This window comes from Tauraco erythrolophus, chromosome 4 (genome assembly GCF_009769465.1).
Source record: "Tauraco erythrolophus isolate bTauEry1 chromosome 4, bTauEry1.pri, whole genome shotgun sequence".
In the NCBI taxonomy this organism is placed as follows: Eukaryota; Metazoa; Chordata; class Aves; order Musophagiformes; family Musophagidae; genus Tauraco; species Tauraco erythrolophus.
This window is the reverse complement of record NC_141468.1, coordinates 58,820,551-58,844,637: the sequence shown is the minus strand read 5'-3', so window position 1 is coordinate 58,844,637 and position 24,087 is coordinate 58,820,551. Positions and strand designations below refer to the sequence as shown.

The following is a 24,087-nucleotide window of genomic DNA, read 5'->3' as shown; positions in this document are numbered from 1 at the left end:
CCGCGGCCTGGCGCCGTCCCGCCGCCGCGCTGCGGGGGGAACGTTCTAGAAGCAGAGGTGGCCGCCGAGCGGCCGAGCCGGGCTAAGCGCGACATCGCCTCCTTCCCGGCGCTGCCGCCCACCTCCCCCTGCTGCCGCAGTCCCACCCTCGGGGCCTGGAGGAGCCGCTGGCGCGGGTTCCTCTGCGCGGCTCCCCGACAGGCGAGACAGGCAGCCTCCGCGGGCACCTAAGCCGGTGCGGCGCCGCTCATTGGCGGCGGGGCGGGGCGCGTGTTGATGCTGTCGGCGCGCGGCGCCGCGCTCGGGAAAGGCCCCGCCATGCGCGGGCCGGGCCAGCGCGGGGGGGCCGGGCCTGGCGGAGCGAGGGCGGGCGGTCAGCCGGGCCCCGTGCTAGCGGTGTCCCCCGGACATGTCGAGCCTGCCGGCTCGAAGGCTTGGCGCGGCGGTGAGGGGCTGGCGCGGCTTCTCAGGTCAGAGACTCCTCCTCCCACGCGCCGTACTTCCTCTCACCGGCGCAGCCCGGCCCGGTGCCGCCGGGCCCTGCCCGCACCTGTCCAGCCTCGCACCTGCGGTTGCATCCGTCCCCGGGGCGGCGGTACCTGACTGCCCGGGGCACTGTAAGCGTTATCGCCGCTTAAAGTCCTTCTTTCCCACCCCCCGACACCGCGGCAGCGCTCAGGGGCGGGCGAGCCCGCCCTCGCGTCCGTTCAGATTAAAATTTGAAGCAAATTTCCTGAAACAAATCCTAATTTGCCGCTAGATAAAAATCTTTTAACTTCTCCTTTCCTAAAACGTGTACCTGCAAGGACTTTCCTCGCTTCTCAGAGCTCTTTAGAACAGAGTGTTGTGGCTACCAAAGCCAAGAAGAGGTACCCAGCTGAATACAGGGGTTCTTTGAGTTCTCTGCCAGAAGCAAAGTACCTCAACCCTTCCAACCTGGTGTTTTCGTGGGGCCGCCCTCGTGTCCGTGTCGCTGCGGGTGTTAGGGGCGCAGGAAGGCAGCTCTCCCCGGCAGCGAAGTGTAGCCCTGGTCACAGTCGAATCCGAGGGAAGAAGGGCTTGTTCTTTGAAAAATAAAGCAACGATGTGGAAAGCCCCTTGCTGTCTTTAAAGTACTGCTTTATTTAATGCCCGTTGTGTTCTTTTGTCTCGTGGCAAGGTATCCTGTTTGTCTTCTGTGCAGGTTGTGGGACACTGAAAACCCTCTGTGTTTAAATGCCACAAAAAGCCATAATTATATTTTGCTGCCCAAGTCTCCAGACTGTTACTTCAGTCAGTCATCGCATAGTGGATGCTGTATGTTATGAATATTAATCGTCCTGCCTAAGTAATCTTCAATTAGTGGCTAATCATACTGGCTGCAACAGAAAATCCATGGTCTATATGTTCTGCTATAAGTCTCAGTCTCAGCTCCCTGAAAGGCAGGCAGCTGTTTTGCTTGTCTTGTACTTGCTTATGCTAGTGAAGAATTGATTATCATTTGTTCCAAGAATCCAGTGCCATCTTATAGCAGCATGAATTGATTTCATAGTAGGCACGTAGTAAGTGACATAAAAGAGAACCAGTTTCCCAAACATCACCTGATAGATGTTAGGAAGCCGATTTACCATTTCCTTCCATGTGTCTGATGATTTGTATCAAGGCATGACCAATTCTTAGCTGCAAAAGGCTGGACTGAGAATTCCAAAGTCAGTAGAGTTGGTGGCAATTATAATTAATTTTAGTTTTTTGTCTTACCATGCACACTCCCAGCTCCAAAATGCACACTTATAATTCTCTTTAAAACTTGTCTGCTTTGGCTGTGTGTGAGTTTGGAAGAGAGAGACGTAACCATGCTTCTGAAGAACTTTCTTTGTTTTGGTTAATGCTACTGTCAACTAAGTGAAATACATAAACAGTATCTTTCACACAGAAAAAAATTGCATTGCTGTATAAACCTGTGTTATTTGATGTTTTCTTTGTGGCATTGTTAAAGAACTGGAAATACCTTGAAAACTGTATAATTGTTCTGTATGAGTGGTATTTTTGAAGACATAGTCAAGAAAAGACAATATGCAAGTCTTATACTTCAAGCCCTGCGATGTTTGAGGGAAGCAAGGGAGGGCGAACGCCAAGTATAGAAATCGGGCCTGTGGAAACTGACATAGCTTTCTGGGTTTTCTTGCTGGATCGTCAGGTTTAGCATACGTTAATTTCATTCAATCTGTTTTATGGATATTTGAGCATTATTTGAGTTGTGTGCAGATTATTTCATAAACTATTATGGTACAGCAACAAATTGAGAAGTTAGGGAGGGATATTTGTGTCATATAAGGTCAACGAATGCTACTAAGAATCAGATGACTGGAGTATAATTCTGCAGTTTGCTAACTGGAAAGGTCTTTTACCTTGACATGGTGCATTTCTTTTCCTCTAGTTTGCAAGTCATGTGTTCTCCGAAGATTTTCCATCCAGCCTGCCCAGCAGAAGAAGATTCCAAACCGGTATTTGGGCCAGCCCAGCCCCTTCACACACCCACATCTTCTCAAACCAGGTTAGGTTCAGGCCAATCATTGCGATTCTTTCTTGTCTCTGTTTTACTGAGATGTCTAGAACAGAGTATTGATTTGCTGCATCGGACAGATGTCTCTGATTTCGGCTGTTTATGATTACCTTCATTAGGCAGTAATTACATTTAGTAGTTAATTTCCTTGTCTGATACGATGCTGAGTCCAAAAATAGGCTTCACATGTTATCTTTTTGCCTTTTTCTCATGGGGTGCTTGGTGTGGCTGACTTCAGTTCTGCAGACCTTTCGTGGTAGTGGCATCTTGGGAGCGCGTTGTCCTGTGAATACAGTACAGTTCATGTTAAGGAGGACTCCTTTGTGCAAGCTGAACTGCTAGAGTGCTTCATATCTAATGTCTCATGGGTCACAAAATAAAGGCGTAATTCGGAAAAGGAGATCACAGAGAGACTTACTGAGAGTTGGACACCACCTGTCTAAAGAACATGCCCCCTTCAGAAGAGTGTTCAAGCTGTGAGGAAAAGAAGAAAAAGACAAAGATAGCTTTCTGGCTATCAGAAAGCAGTGATGAAAGAGGAGCTCAGGTTGTGTGGTTATATGAGATTAATGAAAATTGACATGTAGGTATGAGATGACCATGATTAAATCTAAAAAAAAATTGAAGTAAAAACATATTCAAGAATATGTTCAGGAAAACATTCTGGTTCTGTGTTCTTTTTCCATAGATAGGTATACAGAGAGAACAGATGAATATATAACCATGCTCTTACATATTTAACTAGAATAATTCAGATCAGAAGGGACCTCAGGAAGTTATTAGGTCCGCCCTGTGCTCAAAGCTGAGCTAACTTCAACACTAGATCAGGTTGCTTAGGGCACTGATGAACAGCTCTCAGTAAACGAGACTGACACCTTAAAAGTACTCACAGCTAAAACACTGGATATTAATTCCAGCTGCCCATAGTAATTTTCCATTTAATAAAAGAGTGGTGTTTTCCTTAAAATAATACATTGTTTTATTGCAATTATTGTTTTAAAAAGCAAGTGTCTTTAAGGCAAAGAAAATTTCCAGGCCTTGCAGTCAGAAGACAAATGGGATTCCCATGTTCCACCCTACTGCAGTAGTTAGAAAGCTGACTGGAATGCAGCGGAGTGTAGGAGATTTGCAATATAATATTGCAGAAATGTGGAGTCAGATTGCATTAAAACAGTTTCTGTGTTCTCTGTCATTTCTAGATCTACAGAGTAAAACAAATCTGGTGGGTTTGTTTTTGTCTTTAAAAAAAGAATAGACTTTTATGCCAAATGGGTGTTGAGGATGTATGGAGTTGAAAAGGTATAAAGTTTGATACAAATACAACATATGAGATTTTCTTAAAGTCTCTTTCGTCAAGGAAAAACATTCTGGATAGGACTTTCCTCTCCCACCCACCCATGCCAGAATACACTTACAGTACAAGTTAAATTTAAATTTTTATTCTAGAATTGTCACTGCGTAATACAATAAAGAGGAGGAAATATTATGAAAGTAGAAAGTTAACAACAAGAAAATGTAATCTATGTTAAAGTAGGGTACTGGCCAAAGTATTGATTAAGGCTCATATATTAATTTAAATCATAGTTAAGGAATCTCACATTTTTAAAAATACATACTTAAGCTGTTGTCAGTTCTTTCAACTTCAGTCTGGTTTTGGTGAGTATCTTCATCGCCATACTTCATATCCTTCGTGACTGGAGCAGTTTAAAACATACTTTTAACTAAGAGATCATTTGTTTATTTAGAGTCATTAGGAATATAGTATTTAACTTTGGAAAAATCCAAATTATTAATTATTGAGAAAAGCTACATCTGCCCTGGAAGAGATTCCTTCTCTTAATCAGAGTCTGCTGCCAGCCTGCAGTTCATGGTTTCTTTCTGCCTGGAACCTTGTGACTGGTTAGACTCTGCAACCTCTGTGTTTCTGGCTGATCTCTCAGTATCTGTAACACTCAATCGCCCCTTATGGTTTAGAACTAGTCACTTAATGAGTTGACTTAGTGTGTATTTGAATAGACATTCTAGCTTTATCTGGGGAAACTAGTGCTCAACCTCGTGAGGTAATCTTCTGTTCAATGTCCAGAAGCCATAAAACCCATTAGTTTTCATCAGTCAAAGTTCAGTTTGCGTTGCTCCTTCCCCTTTTCTTACATGTCTTTCTGAAAATACCCATCTGTTCAGATGTTTGTCTAAATGTACCAGGTTTTGTGATTTCTGCTGTTACATGGAAATACGTAACAGAAAATTCGATTTGCTAAACTAAATTTCTGTCTTTGCCTGTTGAAGGAGCAGATTGAGTGAGGATGTGCTATAGGGATGGAAGCTCAAGAGATATGTGAGAGAGTAATGGAAAGGTTAATGAGGGGCCACAATGAAACCACGTATGTAAAAGGCTTCAGGGAGTAGGCAGGAATCGGGCACGCAACTAGTAAAATATCGTAAATGCTTTGAATTTCTCAATCTGATTTGTTTTGTATTCATAGGAGAGGTAACCCCAGGATTGTCACAGGTGGAATATGCTCTTCGCCGACACAAACTGATGGCGTTGATCCAGAAGGAAGCCCATGGCTGGGATGGATTGGACCACACAGTGATTCTGCTATCCAACCCCACATACTACATGAGCAATGACATCCCCTATATTTTCCACCAGGACACTAATTTCCTGTACCTCTGTGGGTTCCAGGAGCCTGACAGCATCCTGGTGCTGCAGAGCATTCCTGGCAAGGCACTGCCCTCCCACAAGGCCATACTTTTTGTGCCCCGGAGAGATCCAAGCCGAGAGTTGTGGGATGGGCCCAGATCAGGTGCAGATGGGGCAATTGCTCTCACAGGAGTAGATGAAGCTTACCCCATCGAGGAGTTCAGCCACTTGGTGGCCAAGCTGAAAGGTAACAAAAAATGGAGGGGGAATGAAATGAGACATGGTTTGCAGGGTCTGAGTGGTATGGGTTTGGAAGGTGGTCTGTGACACCAAGACTATTGTGAACTTCGGGAGGTGCAGGGGGTATGACAGTAGGACAAAGACAATTGGAAGTTCTTGTTAGCTTCTTGAGGGTCATCAGTGGACATGTAGTTTTGAAAATAACAGCTTTTCCTCCTCTCTGAATTTCTTGTGTACCTATGTGAACACGCCAGTGTGCACATCTGTGAAATGTAAGGAACAGGATAAGCAAGACAGCATTGCAAACCGTGTAACTGTTTTGGTCATATCGTCTTGCTGACAGACCCAGAACCAGATGAAGCATAGGAAACTTGAAGGTGTTTTATTCATAATAGACTTGGAAAATGATCCACACAGGGAACTTATTAGTCCACTCACCTTTTTTAGCTACATGTTAACTTACTTTTGAAATACAAACATTGATGTCCTTTAGATACGTTCTTTTGCTCGAACATCACCATGTGGCCTCAATACTTGTAATCCAGGGTGAACTTAGTGCATTATAAAATGAAGTTGAAGTCTTATGACAATATAAAAAGGGCAAATGCTTGGGGGATTACACAAATAAATAGAGTGAATGCTAGAGTTTTAAATACCATCTTGGATTCTTGTTATTTTGTTTCAAATAAGGATACATTGAAAATAGGAAAGTCACAGAAAGGGCAACAAGAATGATGGGAAGTAGGGAGTGTGTGTGAGATGCATGCTGGACAAACCTCAGTTTGAAAAAGAGAAAATGGAGGGTAAGGTATGAGAGATGTGTATGGTTATGGAAAGTGCAGAGGGGATGAGTAGGAATGATTAGTTGCCATTTTTCGTCATTTACAAACAAAGGCAACACTGAATGAAATGATCACATGGCAGGTTTTGACACCTTTTAAGTTTTAAGTTGTAGATCATTCATGGAAGGTTAGGTATGTCAAAAGTATAAATGGGTTCAAAAATTTTTAGTTCCATGGGGGAGAGGTCCTTGAAAAGCAACTAATCACAGTTCTGAAGATGCAGCCTTGAAATGAAGAAATAAAGAAGTAGAGAGGACATGCTAAGGGAAATACTCTTTCATAAATGCCCAATTTCTTACACACTTTTTGTCATCACCTGCTAATGGCTACTGTCACCAAAGAAGGAGGGCCTAGGTGGACATTAGGTGTGACTCAGCATGGCTTTTCTACTCATTCACATTTAAAATGCTCCTGTGGGGAAAATGTGGGTGCTAATTCTGATGTTCTAAATAAATTTCCACATTGGTAAATGTGTTTGTCCCCAGTAAGTTCATCTTCTCTGAATACCTAAAATGAGCAATTGTTCCCCAAAGATATTCTGAAGTGTAGCTGACAATGACCCTGATTCTATGTGATGGGTAAAAGGTAAATTGCCTTACAGCATCGAGGGCACAGGCTGTGTCAGCTTTTATTTTGTATTCCAGGTGAGTCAAGCATCGTTTGGTATGACTTGAGAAAACCAGTGCATAGAGACCTGCATTCTGACTACATGCAGCCCCTGGCTGAGATAAAAGCTCGGAAGAAAAACCAGATCCAGGGCATCCGACATCTAGTGCAAAACCTTCGGCTCATCAAATCTCCTGCAGAGATTGAAAGGATGAAGATAGCTGGGCGAATGACAGCAGAGGTATGGGTTGTGTGCTCTCCAAATGAACCAGTATATTCCTTTAAAGAAGAAAGGGGGGAGGGCTGTTGATGGGGTGACATGGGTTGGAAGGATAGCTTTGGTCTCATCTGTTACTGAACTGCTGTGTCTCAGCGATCGGCTGGGCTCAGCTCCCTCCCTGTGACAAGTTGAAACAGGAAGACTGCTTGGACTACCAGCTTCTCAATAAATGTATCTCCATCGAAGACAAGCCAACAGTCATTAGATTTTGTTTAAGAGCAGTATCTATTCAGGAGCAGAGGTAACCTCTTCACTCTCTTCCCAACTTCCCCTCTCCTTCCCCATGCCATTTTCTTTCCCATTTATCCTGTTGATTTTGAGGAAACAGGATTTTTGTGAATGCATTGCCTAGGTATGTCTCCGTATTCCCCCTTCTCCCTCAAATATCTTTTGAACTATTGGCCAATTTTAAACAAATCTGACAGATACCTCAAATGCAATTATGTTTTTGTAAACATTATTAAAATAGATAGCCAAACAGAAAAGAGAGGCACAGCTTGTCTTTCTCTGAAGGAGGAGCTGCATAAGGCACTCCTGTTATATGTGAGGAGATCCATAGGTGAGACAACTCATAAAATGCAAACCCATGGGATCAGCTTCAGTCATCCAACCCTTTTTGAAAAACTAGAGTCAGTCAGCACCTAAATAGAGTTTCATGCGGAACAGAGCTTACTAGGTTCTAGTCTTGACAGCGGTCTGCATTTTCAGCTGCCTCTGGTTTCCGTGTTCTGGGCCAGCTGATTTTAGGCCTTCCTCAAAAGACAGCGGGTGAAAAAAAAGAACTTCCCTCCAGTTCAGGCTCCTTTGCTAACTGAAAGGCCCTTCTTTTTCATAGGCTTTCACAGAGACAATGTTTGCCAGCAAATCCCCCGTGGATGAAGCCTTTTTGTATGCAAAGGTGAGTACTTCGTGTTTGGAGGTGAGATAGAAGGGATGGATATTGTTTATTCTTCCAGGAAACTAGAAATGTCAGATCTCTCTGTAATGTGCCTCCTCCCACTGTAGCACATTTCTCCTTCACGCAACTCTTATGGTTCCTAGGACAAGCAGAAAAGTCAGTGTGAGGACTTCTTCAGCTATACTCCCCATACCCTTATTTAAGGAACGTATTGGTTGTCTAAGTTTATCTGCTATTGATGTCTTTTTTCCTCTGTATTTAAATATAAACTCTGCTAAACAATCAGAGATATAGTTATTATCTTATTCTGTATTAGGGTTCTATCGTACAGAATTTAAGTAGTTATAACACCTATTTGTAAAGCCTGCTTGTCTTGACTCTAGCCTCTTACTACATCAGATTACCACAGCTATCTTGAAGCAGTGTAGACGCCTCTCAGTTACAAAATAAGGACTAATTGGCCTGCACATTTGGTAAGGAATTTTGTAAACCATTGCAGTGAGATGCCTGTTTGAGAAACATCTGCAGGATTTGACCCTCTGTTATGACATAGATGGGCCTGTGCTGAGATGGCACTGAGCAGCATTACTGACTTGTAAAGAAAATTATTTTAATTAGAGTGTGTTTTACGATCAATATGTCGCTCCAGATCAGGATCGTAAAGCCTACTTTACTACGTGTAGGCATCCTGGAGTGTTCTGTCCCATGTGGTTTTGGTAATTATAGAAAAGACATGTTATTAATATATTGAGGATATAGAGGGTCTTTATAGATGTTAAGTTTATTCTTTTCCATACTTTCATCAGCTTCAACATTCAAGAAAGGTAAAGATTTTGAGACTTATAGTGCCTTTTTTTTCCCTTTTTTTTCCCTCAGACATCAAGGTAGTGCATGCTTTCAAACCTTCTTAGCTCAACAGTCATGAAAGTAGATTCTGCTGTAAATATGCTGGTACCTTGTAATTTTAAAAGATAACAAAACACGGCTGTTGTCATGCTGACGTTTAGGATCTTTGAAAATTTGCAAAGTCATATGGCGACTAAGAGCGTTACTTTATGTAAGAACAAATCCTCACCTGGATTTATGACAACGTAATGAATGTTTGATACAGTATTGAACAGCTTGCACCAGAAAGATCTTCCATGAGACCAGATGCAGACCTAAAACACTCTCTTAAAAAGTGGATAGTTCTGTATTTTTTTTCTCCAGTGTTTTTGGGAAACCTTCAAAGCTGCTTTCATTTAGTGAACTCGCTTTCCGGTTTCACTTTGTGTTGTACAAATCAAGAAAACAGTTGTAGGACATGAATTATAATAGCCTCAGGGCAGTTGATCACCTGAATCAGCACTAACTATCTCCTCCTCTCTGAATTGGTATTCCAGTTTGAATTTGAGTGCCGGGCTCGTGGTGCTGACATCTTGGCCTACCCCCCTGTTGTTGCTGGTGGCAACAGATCAAACACTTTGCACTATGTGAAGAACAATCAGCTCATCAAGGTAAACCATATGCTGTCCGTTAACTTAAAATGCAGTGCTGTGACACACCGTCCCCATATGTGTCCCCTAGCTGCTCTTTGTTTTGACTGAACAGATCAAAACACTTAACTATATATTTTCAAGTGAGCAGGGGAAAGGAATCCTGCCCTGTTTAGTTTTACTGTCAATGACAGATTAACTTCATTTCATCTAGTCTCTTTCTCTCCTCTTTGCACTTGTTGAAGTATTTTCTGAACAGTGGAAGGACTTGCAAAGAGACTTGCAAATCACTTCATTTAGCGAGCATGTCTGCTCCTGTGCCATGTGCTGCAGTGTGCAGTGCTGGGTGGGTTGCTAACCTCACAAAAGAGAGGGACTGCTGCAGAAGGCAGAGTGAAGACACTGTGGGAGGTCTTCTGCCGTCACTGGTGTTGCTTGGCCTTGCTTTGCAACATAAGGTGCAGTAGTGCGTTCCTGCTCTGGCAAAGCTGAAAAGCATTTCGGACTCCATGTAGGCCAGCAAAGCAGGGAAAGGGAACAAGGAGGGAAGGGATCAGTGTTAAATGTTGAGAGATGGATTAGATGGCTGTAGGTAAATTAACATGTCTTGTCCTGTTTTGAAGATTCGCATTTCTGAATTGAACCCTCTCCAGCTTTCCTGCCAATACCCCTTTAGATTCAGAGAAGTGTTTCCAAGAGCAGTATTCCTCCACTACTCTACTCACAATTCACTTTTCAGAGGAGCGTATTTTTCCTCTGTCTTAATGCAGGATGAAACTTTCCCACTAGCATTATCTTTTCTTGAGGCTGGCGTGCTAGCAGACCTTGAAATGATCTGCAGAGACAGATGTACAAAAGATATGACAGTCTGCTTTTGGCAGAAAGAAGCCTCCTTTGTTGTACTGTCATCCAAGGTCAGGCGCGCTCATGTAACTCCAGTTGCTTCTGTTAAAGTTGTTCATTTAAATGTCTGTCACTTGTTTTTTTTCAAAACTGCTAAGTAGGAGGTTAAATCCGTAAACTTGACTCTTTCTTTTCCTTTGTGTGCTACTTCCTACAGATCTTCTAGCCAAATAGGCAAACAAAGTGTCTAATTTGGAAGGTATCTGAAGGCTGCTATGCCTCACATGGACTTCATTCAGTCCACCACTTAGTGGACTCAGCTTTAAAGAAAGAGGACAAGATGCATGACATAAGGCATTTACTGGACAGTCAAGCCACAGGCTGAATTCCTTTAGCCAATAAATTGTTACTTAGCTTGTTTAATTGCTTGGAAGAGGGCAGATGCTATAATTTCATATTTTACTCAAAGAATTGAATCAGCTATTCTGAAAAAGTTAAAAATACAATTTAAATGAATAGTTAATAGCCTGACTATTCAGTGGGATAGTGAGATCTGTTCACTGCTACTTTATCTACCTGTGTAAGTGGTTGTGGCACTTAACTGTACATAATGATAGTAGCTAACACTGGAAGTAGTGCTAGCAGTGAAATTCTTATTATTATTCTTCCTCTTAACGTGCTAGAATTATTCCTTATCATTCCACATCATGGCTGCTGGCACAGTCGCAGATCTGTGGAGTGAATCTCTATAAAAGGCCTTGGAATACATGTAGTGTAAATCCATAGAGAATTTAATCCAAACTTTTTGCAGATCTCACTGCTCTGTTTATAGACCCTTTAAGGAGGGAAAGCAGACAGTGGTTTTGTTCCTGGCCCTTTGTCTTTTTTTCATGGCTTTTGGAAGATGTGCATGCAGTCAGTGACTCAATTGACATGGAACAGTTTTGCTGAACTGAATTCGAGATTCACACGTCCAAAAGTTTTTTGTTCATCACCAGATAGATTCAAAAGTATATCTTAGAGCAGTCAAGAAACTTCCAGACGAGAACAGGGAAGATGGAACAAACTATTCAATAGCGCATTTACAATAGTGGTACACTGTCAGAGAAGTGATTTTGCTGGATCCTCCTACCTTATGACCAGGCTGTTAGTGATCTTGTGGGTAGCTCGGAAATCTATGGTTTTGTTGCAAAACCATTCTGTCTCAGTCACTAGCAGAGAACTTCTAGTGAAAGCAGTCACTGGTGTAATTTGCTGGAGTAAACAATCCAGATGTGAATGGGACTGATGTCTCAGAGCACAGAATAGTTCAAGGAAAACGTCTTTTTTTTTATCTCAAAGTGTTTGAAAATCAGCGTGTTAGGAGTTCAGGCTGTAGATAAGCATAACAGTCAGAGATTACCTTGCAGAGAAACAATCCAACTGGAGTAGCCTATTTATAAATAGTAGCAACTGGGGTGTTGTTCTGTCGTTCTGGGAATTCACATCTTTGCAGCTGCTTTGCAAAAATAAATGCATAATCTCCTTTCCTGCTCTCAGACAGAGAAATCAATTCAGTTAATAGCTGGACTGACTCACAGGGCATTTTTTCCTGTTATTCTCCAGGATGGTGAATTGGTCTTACTAGATGGTGGATGTGAGTATTCCTGCTACGTAAGTGACATCACGCGTACCTGGCCTGTCAATGGAAGGTATGCTGCGATAGGGCTGTTTTCAAGAACTTTAAACTCTTAAATAATTGATGGATTGAGTGTATGTGTGTTTAATCTCTGTGTGAGTAGTTTTAACGTGTCTCATTCTGTGGTTCTTCAGAGTAATCAAATTATATAAACCAATCTTTCAGGACGAGAAGCTGTATTCCCCACTGCCTCATTAATTACTGCATGAATATGTGTGATTACTGCTATTTTCAGCTATTACAGCACACCTAATGAGCAGAGACAGCTTTTGTGCATTCTGTTGTGGCTGACTGTGGTTGTGTGTAAGAGAAGTTTAGTTGACCTGAAGTTTAGTTGACAACTATCAGTTGTGAATTTGCTGGTGTGGTGTTATTGTGGTTATGTGTTTGATTGCTGTATGTTTTGGCTCAAGTGTATTCTTTTTCCTGCAGTACTTTTGTCTTGCTTTGCTTTCAGGTCAGGTTGTCAGCTGGGAAACTCTGCCTCTACCTGGTGTATTGAAGGGCATGTTGCAGTGATACCTTGTCTGGCCTTTCATATAAGGAGCCAGTTGCTTTCCTTTCTGACTTTCCCTGCTCCAACATTGAACTGAATCTGTACCCAAAACAGGGTCTGTGTTTAATTGTGAGAAATGTCCTTTATTCCTTTTCTCAATGATTTTCAGGTTCACCAAACCCCAAGCAGAACTATACCAGGCTGTCCTGGATATCCAGAAGTCCTGCCTGAGCCTCTGCTCCCCAGGCATGAGTCTAGAAAATATCTACAGCCTCATGCTGAGTCTTATTGGACAGAAACTGAAAGAGTTGGGAGTCCTAAAGAGCAGCATCACTGACAGCCACTTCTTCAAGGTACTTGAAGTTGTTTTACACTAGCTTCCCCCCTACTAGGCCTGACTTTTTTCTCCTTGGGTTTGTGTTAGTGGCTTTAGTTTGGCACAGGAATGTGCTTTTGAGATTAATCTTGTCCCCACTGACTACAGTTCCATTCATGTTGTGGGCTGGTCTCAGCACAGAACTGGATTTCTCTCAAACAAGATTGAACTTCAAGATATGTTTCAACCATTCAGCGCACAATTTGGTCTGAAGTAACCCCCCAGACTTATACACACATAGTGTGAATATTTGTTCCTCAACACTTGCTGTTTCACTCTGCAGATCCATTCCTGTTGGTCTGCAGTACTTTTTAGTGTGGATGCTGCTTTAGAGTACAGACAGTCTGAAGGAACCTATAGAGACATTGGCGCTAGCACAAAATTCTGGGTCTGGGGCTGACTGCAGGCAATTAGTCACCGTTTAGTGATCCGTTTAACATAGCATAAATCTGCAGTGCCACCAAAAGATGCGCCCCATTCTTCTCAGTTCTTCCACCTGCTGCCTCTTCTGCACTGTTTATGTCAGTATTGGGATTTACAGAGCTATCCAGTGAACAGACTGGGTAACTGGTCTTCCTTAGAGGTGGACCTGCAGATAAAATAAGATTGGTTTGCAGTTCGAGAAGTTTGTCTCATCTCACTCACTGCAAACTCGCATGATCGCTGGTGTCGATACAAGAAAGATGGCAGAACCAGGTGACAGAACTACCCCTTTGGCAGTAGTACAGATTTCTGCCAGATTTAATTGTCCTGCAGTGTCAGTGCCATGACAGCACGTGTTTTTGCCTGTGATCAGAGGCTACCCTGCCGATTTCTCTCGGCAGGCGGCAGCACGGCCAGATGAGACCAGTGTCTGCAGCTCAGTCTCTAGTGAATGTGAGGAGTGTGAGGCAAAGGAGGAATTAGCTCTTTGATTCCTGCTGTCAGGGAGCTCCTTTCTGGAGGGAGGGGGATAAGGATGATGTGGGGGAGGGCAGTGACAGTGCCCTGTAGACGTGGATTAAAATTCTGCTCCAGCTGCTGCGTGAAATCAGCCCAGCATCCACTCTGTTGTGCATACGAGACCTCTTTGCCACATCACGTAGCAGCTGTATCAGCTGCTGCTGGTTGTCAGGATCTGCTGATGGGAGCAAGGCAGGGCTTGGATGTTTAAGGGATGGAAAGGAATGGGGCAGCAAAGTTCAGTGAGCTGGAAACTAAAGTCTTGCCTGACATGCCGAGGTGGTGATGGGCTTGGGCTGTTCTTTTTAGTGAGGGGGAAAGGCAGTCTGCAATATACTCATAATAGGCACTTGGTATGGGTGGGTTTTGAGGGCCATCAGTTCTGGTAAAGGTGACCTAGTCATGGCAGTAAGATTGCTAGTTAAGCACACAACTATTCTGTTTCTTCTCCCCACCTTTTGTGTAGGAACAAGAGGTTGGGCTGTGTTTAACTGCTCTGTGACACTTTTTTGTCTTCTGTTAGGCTGTTCGAAAGTACTGTCCACATCATGTGGGCCATTACTTGGGCATGGATGTTCACGATACCCCAGATATATCCCGATCACTCCCGCTCCAACCAGGCATGGTCATAACAATTGAACCAGGTAAAAAGAGATGCACTCAGTGGTGGACAAAAACATGCCAACACTGAGGATAACAGTATTGCTTTAAGTAGTTAATTGATCCCTCAGACCAAAGCATTCAGGTCCTTTCTGGTGAAATTGAAAATTATTAGAAAACCTTAAGTTATTCCCTCCCAAAATCGTTACAGTATTAGAAAACATTATTTCCCTCCCAAACACAGCTAAGGTAACAAACTATGGGAGTAAACTCTCAGAAAGTGCCTGTGCAGCAGAAGGGAGAGTAGTGTAGACCTCAGACTGCTGGTGTTTGACCCACAGCAACACAGGTCAATCGCAGTGCAGAGAAGCAGGGTCAATTCACTTGTGCTATGGTCTGTGTTACTATGACTAAACTACTACCAGTCACTGGTAGTGCAAGTCTCAAGCGTTGCAGTCTGCAGTTACAGGCATTCACAGCTCAGCTTTGCAAATTAGGCATTTTGTGATGAATCTTTCTTTCTGCTTGTCACTGGATTTGGAGCTGTCAGCTGGAAACTGATACTTAACGCTTTGCTCTTCTCTCTCTCTGTTCAGAACATTGCTAAAAGCATCATTGGGAGCAAGAAGTGCAGAAAGGCCAGCTGTAATTGTGGAAGTTTTTATTAACATGTTAGTGTATGCAGGCACTGAGGGACACTTTCCTTTCTTAGCCCACCAACTGCCATGAGTGAGAGGAAAGAGAGCAGCTTTCCTTATTAAAATTTTTCAGGATCAAACTCATGTTATGTTGCTGAAAATCCAGCCTTGCTCTCATGGTGGTGCAGTAAGAGAACGGTGGTGTTTTGGAGAGTGTTGTGTGTTTTAATTCCCTTTCTTCTTTCAGGCATTTATATCCCTGAGGATGATGTGAGTGCCCCGGAGAGGTTTCGTGGCATTGGTGTGCGCATTGAGGACGATGTTGTGATAACAGAGGATGTGCCTCTCATCTTGTCTGCCGACTGTCCCAAGGAGATCTACCACATCGAGCAGATCTGTGGCCGCAGCTCGTAATGCCCCTTCTCTGCCTCTTGCATCCTCCTCGGCAGACGCAGCCCTCAGGGATGCAGATCTCCTGTAGCTGGCTCTAGTTGTCAAGTGATGGAGGGTGTGGACAGTTGATGGCTGTTTCCAAGACTGGGGCTGGGAAGTGGAATGCAAAAAAAAGGCTTGAGTACTGAGGAATGAAAAAGCAAAGCAACCTTTTCTGTGTGTGTTTTCCTTCTGATTTGATTAGTGCTGATATTGACCTTTTGTAGGACATGGGAGTGGATTCAACCCTCTGCTGTGTGGATCCATCTGTTCTGGTGCCCTTAGAGGGATGAATTTTTTCAGTGCCACCAGCAGGGCTTCTGCTTGGTCCCTCTCCAGATGCATAGCTGTAACTGCTGAGACCAGGGCCACATTTTCTCCTCTTTAGCAGTAGTTTCACAACAGTCAGATTTTTAAAATGAGGCTTTGATAAATGCTGTTTTAGGGGAATAAAGTGTGTCAGACAGCTTTGATTTTTATAAAGCCCTGGAAGGAGGGATTTTGGTAGTCAGGAAGATGGAATTCGTTGGGAGGTAGTGTCATCTGAAGCCTGTGGAGAACGCTTTTAGTATTTAAGGATAAAAATATGTTTGGGCCTTGTTCAGGCATATGCAAAATAGGCCAACAGCAGGGAAAAACATGTCGTCTGGTCTTTCAGCTTATTAGAGTGTTTGGTAATTTCAGAAAGGACAAATAGAGCTCAGGAGGTTGGACATACACATTCTTGCTGTCTTCCAGATTCCTTTCTTTTTGTCCCAAATGTCCATTCCAGTCTTCTGTTCTGAGCCCGCCTCTACGCTGGGAAGCAGGGCTGTGTTGGCTGTGCTGGACTGCACTGGTGAGCTGCTGGTTGTCACCTAGATGTGAGATGTCCGATTCTGGGACAGTCACAGCACCTTTCTGGTTTATGCTCTAAGTGCCAGCAACTTCAGCAGTTCATTTTTGAAGAATCTGCCCTATGGTGAGTCTCAAGTCTTTGTACGGCTTTTATATGGAATTTGAATTATTTCTCTGTTTCAAAACACTGAGGGCATGATCATAGCTGCCTTTTGGGTTTTGCCAAGCGCATTCAGTAACTAATGCTCTGTGATAATATTTTTGAGGCAGCTGAAAATGTGATTAGGGGCTAGGATGGATGAGGAGTAAAGAGAAGGGTTGTCTTTCCTCAACATCAGCTTGCCACCCAGGCCATTGTATGTAGTAGGAAATACACCTACTAGAGGCAAACATGGCATCTGTGTATTTAATGAAAATATTTTGACAAACAGCTATTTAACATGTCTGAGAGAGGTAGTCAGGGTTCCTGAGTTCAACCTCTGGTTCTGTTGCTGTATAACCTCTAGTGACATCTGCTTTTTTGGGTGGGTTGGTTTTTTTGTGTTTTTGTTTGTTTGTTTGTTTGTTTGTTTTTTGGTTTTGTGTGTTTTTGGTTTTTTTCTTTTCTATGTTTCCTTTCACTTAGTGAAGGCCAACTGAAGAGTCTCATTGCTTTTAATGGGAGCTGGGTGCATGTGCTGGGGTTTGAACTTGGCACTTGAAAAGCAGCCAAGACATGTAATTTTATTTTTTAAACATGATGAAAAATAAATGCTTTTACAGAGTTTAGTGTATCAAGTTTCACCTATTTAAGAGAATCTGCTATTCTTTGATGCTCATGCATTGCAGTGATATGTACAGTGTAAATTGGTAGGATGAAGGCTTGTTAAGTGTGGACACAGAACTGATGAATATTTTTGATATTGTTCTGATCTGTGACGCGTTTGTTGTTCCAATTTCACCTGTTAGAGCTATGTCAACTGGGACAAATCTTGGATTTTGGAACTATGTAAGCAGCCTAGAATAACATTAACCTGAGACCTACATGTGTGTGCTGATCTGCACATCTACTCGTGTACCTAAGAGAGTTAATAATTGTACTTACTGTAAATAAGCCTTTGAAATACATATAAAAAGTTATTTTTAAAATAAAATAATTTGTAGAAAGTAATTTCTCAGGCCATCGAGTTGCATGGCTGTCGAATAGGTATAAGCAACTCCAGGAAGAGCACTGTTTTTCAAGATTTATAAATTAACTGTAACCTATCTTGGACTTGAAGTAACTTTGTCAAATGTAGGCACACCCTAATTCCTACTCCTCTCAGGAAAATCCTGCAACTTGCAAACACCAATAGGTCTTAGGAATGTGGCGGATGAATGTTTCTGTAGGTAAAGAAGCGTTTGTGGCTCTGCTGAGTGGGGAGTAATGCATCTGCTAGGGCTGCTGTGCCCCACCATGCTAAGTGTGTCTGAATTGCTCCATTTTCTGTAATTCTTCCACAGTGTTCAGCCATTTCGTCAGCATAAACAGTTGCTAATGTGTTGAATCTGTTGTTCCATGTAAAGAGTGCATTTTGCAGATTGTATTAAATTTGAGTCTTACCAACCTATGCTTTTGAAGACTTTTCCTCACTTGTTGCAAAGGTGGATAATCAGAGTATCATCTGGGACCTACGTGTATGCTGCAGTGTCCCTTGAATACAACCAAACTCATGAACGTTTTACATGACCGTCAAGAAACGCTGAAGAATCCCATCTCCAGCTGCACGTGTCCGTGGCGAACCTCCCCAGTCGCCAATCCTGTACAGCTAGATTTACGATCGGTCTCTGCCAGAGAAGAAATTCCTCTCTCCAGCCACTTGGGTGCAGGAGCAGCTCTCAGTGGCGGCACAAGTTGCCAGCTGCTTGATGAGGGCGTTGGTGGGATCACTGGAAGCAACAGAGAATTTGAGGTATATGCACGTTCACAGGTGGAGAGATTTTATTGTGACTATGGCACAGGACTAAAGGGCATCTGAATACAAGAGAAAATTTTCAAATCGGAGCCAGCCCATCCCTATGAAGAAGCTGCTTTGTTTTCAGAGGAAGCCCAGGAGGCTTTTCTTGGCTTTCTCGTTTCATATTCTACCAGGGGCCTGCTTTGCCTCGCAGAGAACTAGTTAGTGGTAAAGTCCTGTTGTTAAAGTACAGTCTGAGCAGAGGTGCTAATTTGCAGAAATGCTTCTGTTGTCAAAGTGGAAAGAAATCTGGCATTTTACACAATTTGTCACTGTATCTCTGTTATCTGTGAAAAATGCAATATGTCTTTCCTGAAATGGTGTTCATTATTTTGCAAAGGAACCTGATGTAGGAAGAAGTAAACTGAGGGAGCATGTGAAAGGGAATAGAGATGGAGGTTCTTGGGAATGTACAATGCAATTGAGAAGATTCAGGAGAAGGGTGTGATTTGGAGCTGGGGGGATGTGTGCAGGTGGATGTGAGAGCAAGGAGAGAACAAGGTATGAAATGGCTATTCAGTATGTTGTCAGAGCAATGTAATAGCTCCAGGAAACTGGTTATGCTAACCAGGAGAACCTGATTGATTTTTCCAGCTCAAGAGGAGGGAACAAAGGAGTCAGATGGTATTGATGAACTCAGTCTTAACAGTTAGTTTAATTATTTCTTTTAAAAATCAATGGAATTATCATATGAGAAAGTTTTCTGCAGTTTCATATTATTGATCATGTGTCGTATTTTACATAACGTGAAGGGGAACAAGGTTTCTAGGCAAAACGTTCATCGTTATGGAGGGAGCGAGGCTGAGGTTACATGCTCTTACACTACCCAAGTTACTGCTATGGAAATTTAGTAATTACTCCCAGGAGAATTACCATAAAGCAAAAAGAGTTAGGGTTATACTTAGGAAAAAATCTGTATGAGATAAATGATGAAAACGCTTTAATTATGATGAGATGCTTAATATTTTGCGTAATTGGATAACAAAACTCTGCACTGCCATAAATTGACATTTTTTATGTCTTTTAAACTGAGTTGTCTGGAAGCCTGTATAGGCATCTCTTCATTAGTATGCAGATCTAAACTGCATTTAAGTTTATAATTTTCTGAGATCATTACAGCATCTCTGTTACATGTGCTCCCTACATGCATGCTCAGCCTCTACTTGATTAAAAATCATCATTTAGACACATTCAAAACACTGGCTCTAGGAGTGAGTCTGACTTACAAAATTCATTGTATTTCAGAGCTGTAACAGTAAGTTACACTTTGAAGCAGAATTAATAATCAAAATGCATAGTGAGACACGGTGGGCTCAATGGCACTCAGTTTCTCCCCTCAGCTCTTTTCACCTTCTTGGAGCTTGTCTTGCTGTCTTAACTGGCTGCCAGCTCTGAGCCTTCCTCATTAGCAGCAAGCAGAGCAATGAACCCCTGTCTTCCTGGGACAAGTTATGCCTTAGTCCACCTGGTTCTTTCTCTGATGCACCACCTGATACTTGGCTAACCAAAGCAGGCTCTTCAAAAGATGGGCAGAATGGAACAGAGAAGAATTTCCAGGTCCTCCATGTGTGTCACCTTCTCTTGCTGACTCATACCATGTGTGCCTTATTAACTACCATGACAGAGTTATCCATTAACAATAGCAAAGAAAAAAAATTCCTGTCTGGGTAAGCCTGATGACCAGTTCTTTGAGCAAAGAAAAAGTTAACAAGAAAGCTGATTATAGACCCAGGGGAGTGGGAATGGCTATTGTAGGCTTCAATATGTTCCTGCCCCTTGGATGTTGGGGAAATGAGTAGCATTGCAGGAGCAATGTGAGGTCTCCGTTTGGGAGCTTCTTGGGAATGCTGATCTCAGATGTGCTGTGGTGGGCCAGAACTGACAGTGACTGAAGCTCTGTGTTGGTCTTCTACTCTCAAGATCATGAAGAGCCTGTGGCTTTTTAAAGGAATCTCTTTTTTTCATGATTCGGGCAGGAATATCATGGCAGCAGAGATTCGGTGCACTCAGCCTGTGGTTCGATCATCAACTATGAGAAGTTGGCAGTTCAGAAAAAAAGTGGTTGAAATGCCATTCTTTCCAGGGAAATAGGCTCACCGCGCTTTTTGTCAGTAAATCAGGCTGATATGAAAAATGTTGTGTTGAAAGGAAGAGAGACACAGCTTATTTTTATTCCCACTTAGAACGAGGCTTCTTCCTCTATGTGCACTTTTGGGAGATTAATGCAAAATGGGATTGGCCGCTGATCCAAGTTAAGATTAAGCAGTCTGACTCCTGTACTAGGAATTAGTTAGCAGATGTCAGGTAACTTCTTATTGTGTGAATCTTTTACTCAGAAAGGTCGTACTTTAAGTTTGGGGATAATATACTTAGTTTTACTAGTCTAATGTGCACACAGAGGGCAACACATAAGATCAGTTTTCCCTATGGGAGCCACAAGCAATACCTCTGTAATTAATAGTGTTGCATCTCGGCTGGGGACGCGTTAGCTGGCACTGTAGTCATTTGGAGAAAGCACAGCTGTTAATGGCACAGAAGGGGTGGGGGTTTAAGTTTTCTCAGTGCAGGTCTCTTACCAGGCCACAAAACTGGGCAACTGATACTGCCTAAGAACACCCTTTCCACCCTCCTTTTGGCAGACCAATTATTTCTATTTAGTGGCCTCTGTGAAGTTTGTCATTTTGTGTTGGCATTTTTGTGCCGTTGTCCTAATGTGCCTTCAGGATACCATTTTGATCTAGTAACTGCTTAACATTTTTTACATTGCCTCTTGGATAGTCTTTGACATGGCATCAAGGATTAGGGAAGTTCCTGTCATGGGATTGGAACTGCCGTAGATCCGGGTCTGGCTGACTCCTTGCACACCACGCATGTGCTCCTTCAGCCCAGTAGCACGTCTTCTTGTTCTCAGAGGGCCAGAGAGACACGGCCCTACTGACAGCTCAGGAATCTCCAGTCCTTGCATCCCCAGGCAGCTGCCACTGTCACAGAGGCCTTAAATCTCTGACTGTCCTTCTAACCGTTCTGTCTCCAGACTTGCAGAGGCATCAGTCTGCAGCCAACAGAGCCGTAGCCTCCGATGTGCTCATTGCGCTGACCTGTTACATGTTGTCAGATTCCGTAAGGTACCGCTGAGGTTCATGTGATGCATTGCAGATATCTGGTATGTATATTGCTCTCTAATTTATGCTTTACCCGGTTCTCTTTTCTAGGAGATGAGCTTTTTAACAGCTACATGGGTGTTACTGTGGTGACTGTAACCAGGCAAAAACATACAGTTCCTATTGAGATAGTTCTGCATTTGTGAACTTGGATAAGATTAAGAGATTTTTAAAGGCATGCTGTATTCTTTGCCCTTCCCTGCAGAACAGAGAGAGGTTTCTAATGAACTTTCAGTTACACAGTATAAAGTAGAAAGGTGTGATTCATCTTCAAAAGCATGTGTGTGTTAGTACATATATAAAAACACACATATATTATGCAAAAAAAGTTGTGACTTCTAGTTAGGGATTTATCAGAGATTTTCTCCAAGTATAATTAAGATTGTCTAGATATTTAACTCTTCATTTCTTCATGCATTATTTGGATTTCCTGTTAAATTTAATTTTACCTTAGAATTTCCAGGGTTTATCATTCTTGGGGTTTGAATAATGGCGTTCTCTCTGTAATGTATTTTACTGTAAATCACTGCCATGTAGCCTTAACGTTGCCTCCATCTTCAGGGTTTTTTTTTCAGTTTTATAATGTAATTTCCCTGCAGTGTGAGCCTTTTGAGGAGACAGCATTCTGTGATTCTCACCTGAGGAGTGCCTTTCCAAAAAAGGTGGGAGTGTGCTATCTGAAAGATGTAATTATTACTCTTGAAATTCAAAACTGTAAACTATGAGTTTTGAACTCAAATGTATCATTCTAACTTAGTTTCTTAGAGAAATAAAATAGAACGAGTGTAGCAATCAATGAAAAGGAGAATTGTAGTGCAAACTTAAATTCCTAATATACTGCTAACTGCAAATTAATCTCAGCAAATAGATATGAGAGCTATTTTCCTCCAGTGTGCAACTCTCTCTGAAATTTTAGTGAATGTTAATAATAAATTAGAAGACTGATAAGCTCATTTAAAACACGAAATACACCAAATGCTACATTTCTTAAGGACTCCATTTTTAATGAGTTACAAGCTAATGGAGGACTGAGTTGAAAATCCTCTAAAATATTGCTTATCTTTGGTTAATAGAGTCACTGAATGAGAGGGTAGGAGGCACCCTTTGATCGAGTTGTTTGAGCGCCTTCCTATTACAGCCATTGCGTTTTACCTCCTCAATTTAGTGCTGAGCCTGATATCTTGTGTGTGACAGCAGCAGATCCCTCAGTAAGGCATCAAGCCTTGATCTGAGGGCTGCAGGAGGGAGAAGGATGAGATAGAGAATTGTTTCTTTCAGTCATTTGCTCCAGCTGTTAACCATCCCGTCATTAAAAATCTATGCACCTTTTCCTTTTTTTGCCTACTTCCCAAAAGGTGTTATAGGGAGGATAAGGAGCAACTTCATATGTTTAATGAAGAGCTTAGGTATCTGCTCTGAGTTCAGTTTAGCCTTGACAGTGGAACTGTGATTGTACTTCTATAAAAATGTGCAACACTGAACTTCATGTCCTCTTTCAGTCGCATTTCTCAGAGTCCCCAGAGCTGTACAACGGGGCTGTTCACAGTTTAGCAAGAAAAGCAAACCCAGAAGGACAAAGAACCAGAGAGGAAAGACAGAAAATAAGCAATGAAGAGGCATACATGTTTCAGGGCTGTCCTCTGGTAGGAAAGATCTTGGACACGTACACACATGCAAAAAGAAAATTAAGTCTTCCTGTAAATGGTGCCATCTCCTTTTTATTCTTTTTTTTCCCCTAGTACTTTACATAATCTTTGTTTGTTTAAAAAATTCAATGTAAAGTTGCAAAAGGAGCTGCAAAGTGACTCCTCTGGACCTGTATCTGTACTATATTGGGGCCTACCCCTCTTTTTGCCATCATGTTTGTTCCAATAAAATAAGCAATTCTGCAGGACATGAGCATCATCTAGATGTTATGTAAGTCTCCCATTTATTCCCTGAATCACCTGGTTTTGCAGATCTCAGACATTTCAAAATGAAATTAAAAAAAATTCCTGAAGTGTAAGTGGAAAGGAGAGAAATTAGTAAGCCTGTGAATCGATATTGCCTTTTACACTACATTCTGAACTCAGGATCTGGTGTTTCAGAAAAAGCCCATCCTTAAAACTGCCTGTGTTCTGTTACATTTGATCGTTTAACTTCCTCAACAGCAATGATCTTTCCCTGAAATCCTTGGTGTCTGTCTGTTGTTCTTGCTTCATATCTGAAATCTAACAGGCATGATACAAATTTCATGTACATCCAACTATTTTCCATCCCATTTGGTAAATTGTATTGATCCGGCTCATATATATCTAACAGGTAACAAACATACTGTGGCAGGAGATGTTTCCATCCTGTCACCTGATGTTTTCAGAACAATGTTTCCATTGGAAAGCTGGCTCCAGATTGCATGCTGGGAGATATGAATGCCACTGAGCGCAGTTAAAAGGAGGAGTGACCTTTTAACAGGGTCCATAACCTGGGTTTGCCCTGAAAAAGGTCTGGAGAAGGTCTGGAAGAGACTGACCCAGGCAGCCATTCCCAACCCCAAGCACTGACCAGGACGATGTCTCCATGAGAGCTTTATTCCACAGCTGGA

The 24,087-nt window shown here is 42.4% G+C and overlaps 1 protein-coding gene across 1 annotated transcript; it reads left to right on the top strand.

The window, feature by feature from the left end:
• Nucleotides 1-408: 408 nt before the first annotated feature.
• XPNPEP3 (X-prolyl aminopeptidase 3) lies at nucleotides 409-17,818 on the top strand. Its single transcript, XM_086611037.1, has 10 exons — nucleotides 409-470; nucleotides 2,417-2,533; nucleotides 5,026-5,433; nucleotides 6,913-7,115; nucleotides 7,990-8,052; nucleotides 9,435-9,548; nucleotides 11,976-12,061; nucleotides 12,714-12,897; nucleotides 14,386-14,506; nucleotides 15,348-17,818. Exons 1-10 carry the CDS (start codon nucleotides 410-412, stop codon nucleotides 15,512-15,514), a joined length of 1,524 nt encoding a protein of 507 aa, XP_086467163.1. The 5' UTR covers nucleotide 409; the 3' UTR covers nucleotides 15,515-17,818.
• The last annotated feature ends 6,269 nt before the right edge of the window (nucleotides 17,819-24,087 follow it).

What these genes read in the sequence shown, in the direction of transcription:
- XPNPEP3 (XM_086611037.1), top strand. Translation starts at nt 410, where the DNA reads ATGTCGAGCCTGCCGGCTCGAAGGCTTGGCGCGGCGGTGAGGGGCTGG. An exon ending in CTTGGTGGCCAAGCTGAAAG is followed by an intron (nt 5,434 to 6,912) that starts GTAACAAAAAAT and finishes TTTGTATTCCAG; the next exon opens with GTGAGTCAAGCATCGTTTGG. An exon ending in ACCTGGCCTGTCAATGGAAG is followed by an intron (nt 12,062 to 12,713) that starts GTATGCTGCGAT and finishes AATGATTTTCAG; the next exon opens with GTTCACCAAACCCCAAGCAG.